This window comes from Marmota monax, unplaced genomic scaffold, assembly GCF_021218885.2.
Source record: "Marmota monax isolate L192 unplaced genomic scaffold, Marmota_monax_Labrador192_F-V1.1 WCK01_AAM20220418_F8-fsc01853, whole genome shotgun sequence".
Lineage (NCBI taxonomy): Eukaryota > Metazoa > Chordata > Mammalia > Rodentia > Sciuridae > Marmota > Marmota monax.
Genome location: NW_026693968.1, coordinates 35,392 through 37,806, shown reverse-complemented (window position 1 = coordinate 37,806; position 2,415 = coordinate 35,392). Strand labels below are relative to the sequence as shown.

Below are 2,415 nucleotides of genomic sequence, written 5' to 3'. Positions count from 1 at the left end.
TAGGAATATATTCTATATGAGATACTCTGTAGTTTTACCATTGTGTTATCATTGACATTTAGTAGTTCCAAATTAAGAAAATATCCATTGTATTGGATATAATGAAGATTTTTTTCTGCTATCATTAATGAATAAATGTAGTATTGAAGGAGAAATTAATTCACAAACTAATTAAAAGTAATGAAGATAAAGAAAAAAAACAATATCATATAAACTGAAATTTGAGGCATGTATTTTCAAGGAAAATTAGATGTATTGGAAGCAGGATTAAATGAGTGTACCAGAGATCCTTTTCTGTTATTTTCTTTCAGGAAAAATGATAGTAAGAAACAGTAGCATTGCAACAGCCTCACAGAGTATTAGTGGTCAAGAGAAAAAAAAATAGTCAAAAGTGAGCAGTGGTGAGACCCGAGGGGAGTCTCACAATGGTTGATATGGGCTTAGACCTGGATAAAGCAAAATTGGCCAGCCAGTAGCACATAACTCTCTGAATTGTTTTCCTTTAGTGATTCGTATATTTTAATATAATTTTTAAAAATGCTGATGTATAGTTACTGAAGTCTGTGAGGAGTTAGAGAATAATCTTAGATCAGTGTTGTAGAAGGTATGAGAAAAGAGAAAGAAATTCACCCTCAAAACTTAACCCAGTGATGACACCCTGGAATCTGATCAAGTTACCTCTGGTGTCTGAACCACAGGCTGAGTAGTTTGCTGCATGGACATAAGGATATAGCAGATTTCTTTGAGCTAGAATCAGGTACAAATTACTCTACGGAAAATGCCATAGAATTATGAATGCAGTATTATATGATCTAGATAGAGGTTAAACAAACACACACAGCATTTTAAAGCAAATCATACGTAAATATATGCCAGTATGTGTGGATTTTTTAGCATTTCACTTAGTATCAGCATCAATGCTCACATTTATGTATACATATTCTTATACTGGTATGAACACCGTAAAAATCAAGTGGATGTTAAACGTTTTCTGCATGTAAAACAACTTACTAGAAATTATCCATGAAATTTATTTTAAAATGTCTGCAAACAAGAAAATACATTAGCACATTCACATAAACACTTTCATTTAATCCCCTTGACACTGTATACCTATCAAACAAATTTTGTCAATATAATTTTAGTATGAAAAGTATGCTTTAATGATAAACATTTTTTCCCAAACACTCCACATTGCTTCTTTTACATCCTTGTTTCTCAAACTGTAGATGAGAGGATTCAGCATGGGAATAACAATGGAGTAAAATATAGACACTACCATGTCATGCTCCAAAGCATAGTGGGATGTTGGTCTCACATACATGAATACTGCAGTGCCATAAGAAATGGACACTGCAGTTAGGTGAGAGCCACAGGTAGAAAAGACTTTCTGCTTCCCTTCAGCAGAGTGTATCCTCAGAATAGCCAACAGAATGAAACCATAGGAGATCAGGATGGTTAGGATAGTACATATCACAATAGAGCCAGCAAAATAGAAGAGCAGAAGCTGATTGGGGCGGGTGTCAGAACAGGAAATTGCAAGGAGAGGAGGGATGTCACAGAAGATGTGGTTGATTATGTTGGATCCACAGAAGGACAGGCTGAAAGTGGCTGTGGTGTGTGTTACAGCATGCAGAATTCCACCAACACAGGAAGCCACGATGAGTGGCACATAGACCCTGGGTGACATGCTCACTGAATACAGAAGTGGGTTGTAGATGGCCACATAGCGGTCATAAGCCATGGCAGCCAAGAGAAAGCACTCTGTGGTTCCACAGGTTACAGCAAAAAACATCTGGGCTGCACAGGCACCAAATGAAATGGTTTTCTCCCTTGACAAAAAGTCTACCAACATATTTGGAGTGATACCAGACGAATAGCAGGCATCTATTAAAGACAGTACACTCAGAAAATAGTACATTGGGTTGTGCAGCCGGGAACTCCCAATGACCAGTACAATCAGTCCTAAATTTCCCATGAGGGTGAAAAGGTAAATTGCTAGAAACAGGAGGAAGAAGAAGATCTGCAGTTCAGGATTGTCAGTGAAGCCCTTCAACACAAATACAGTTACTTCAGTGACATTCTTCATGCTGAAATCTCATGGAACACACTCGATGATGATGGTGAAATGACAGCTGATGGTACTATAAAATAATTAACAACAGTGAATTTAAGGAACATGAACCATGCCTATTGATTGTGTATGTTTGTGTGTGTGTGTGCATGCGCGTGCGCGCATGCACATGTACACTTATTTGTCTGCCTGATTTCCAAGCAGTAGATCAGAAGACAGTCATAATGTTGAATGCAGCACTCACAGCATTCCCTGGAGGATCATGTGGATCACAAGGGTGTTTTCACAGTCACTATACCCATGTCATTTCTTAAATCATCAGGTCAACTGAGTAATTTACC

The 2,415-nt window shown here is 37.6% G+C and overlaps 1 protein-coding gene across 1 annotated transcript; it reads right to left on the bottom strand.

The window, feature by feature from the left end:
* Positions 1-1,141: 1,141 nt before the first annotated feature.
* On the bottom strand, positions 1,142-2,134 carry LOC124106392 (olfactory receptor 5T7-like). Its single transcript, XM_046463997.1, has one exon. The coding sequence runs from the start codon at positions 2,087-2,089 to the stop codon at positions 1,142-1,144; it is 948 nt and encodes a 315-aa protein (XP_046319953.1). The 5' UTR covers positions 2,090-2,134.
* Between the last annotated feature and the right edge of the window lie 281 nt (positions 2,135-2,415).

Excerpts from the sequence above, each read along its gene's own strand:
- LOC124106392 (XM_046463997.1), bottom strand. The coding sequence starts at position 2,089 with ATGAAGAATGTCACTGAAGTAACTGTATTTGTGTTGAAGGGCTTCACT.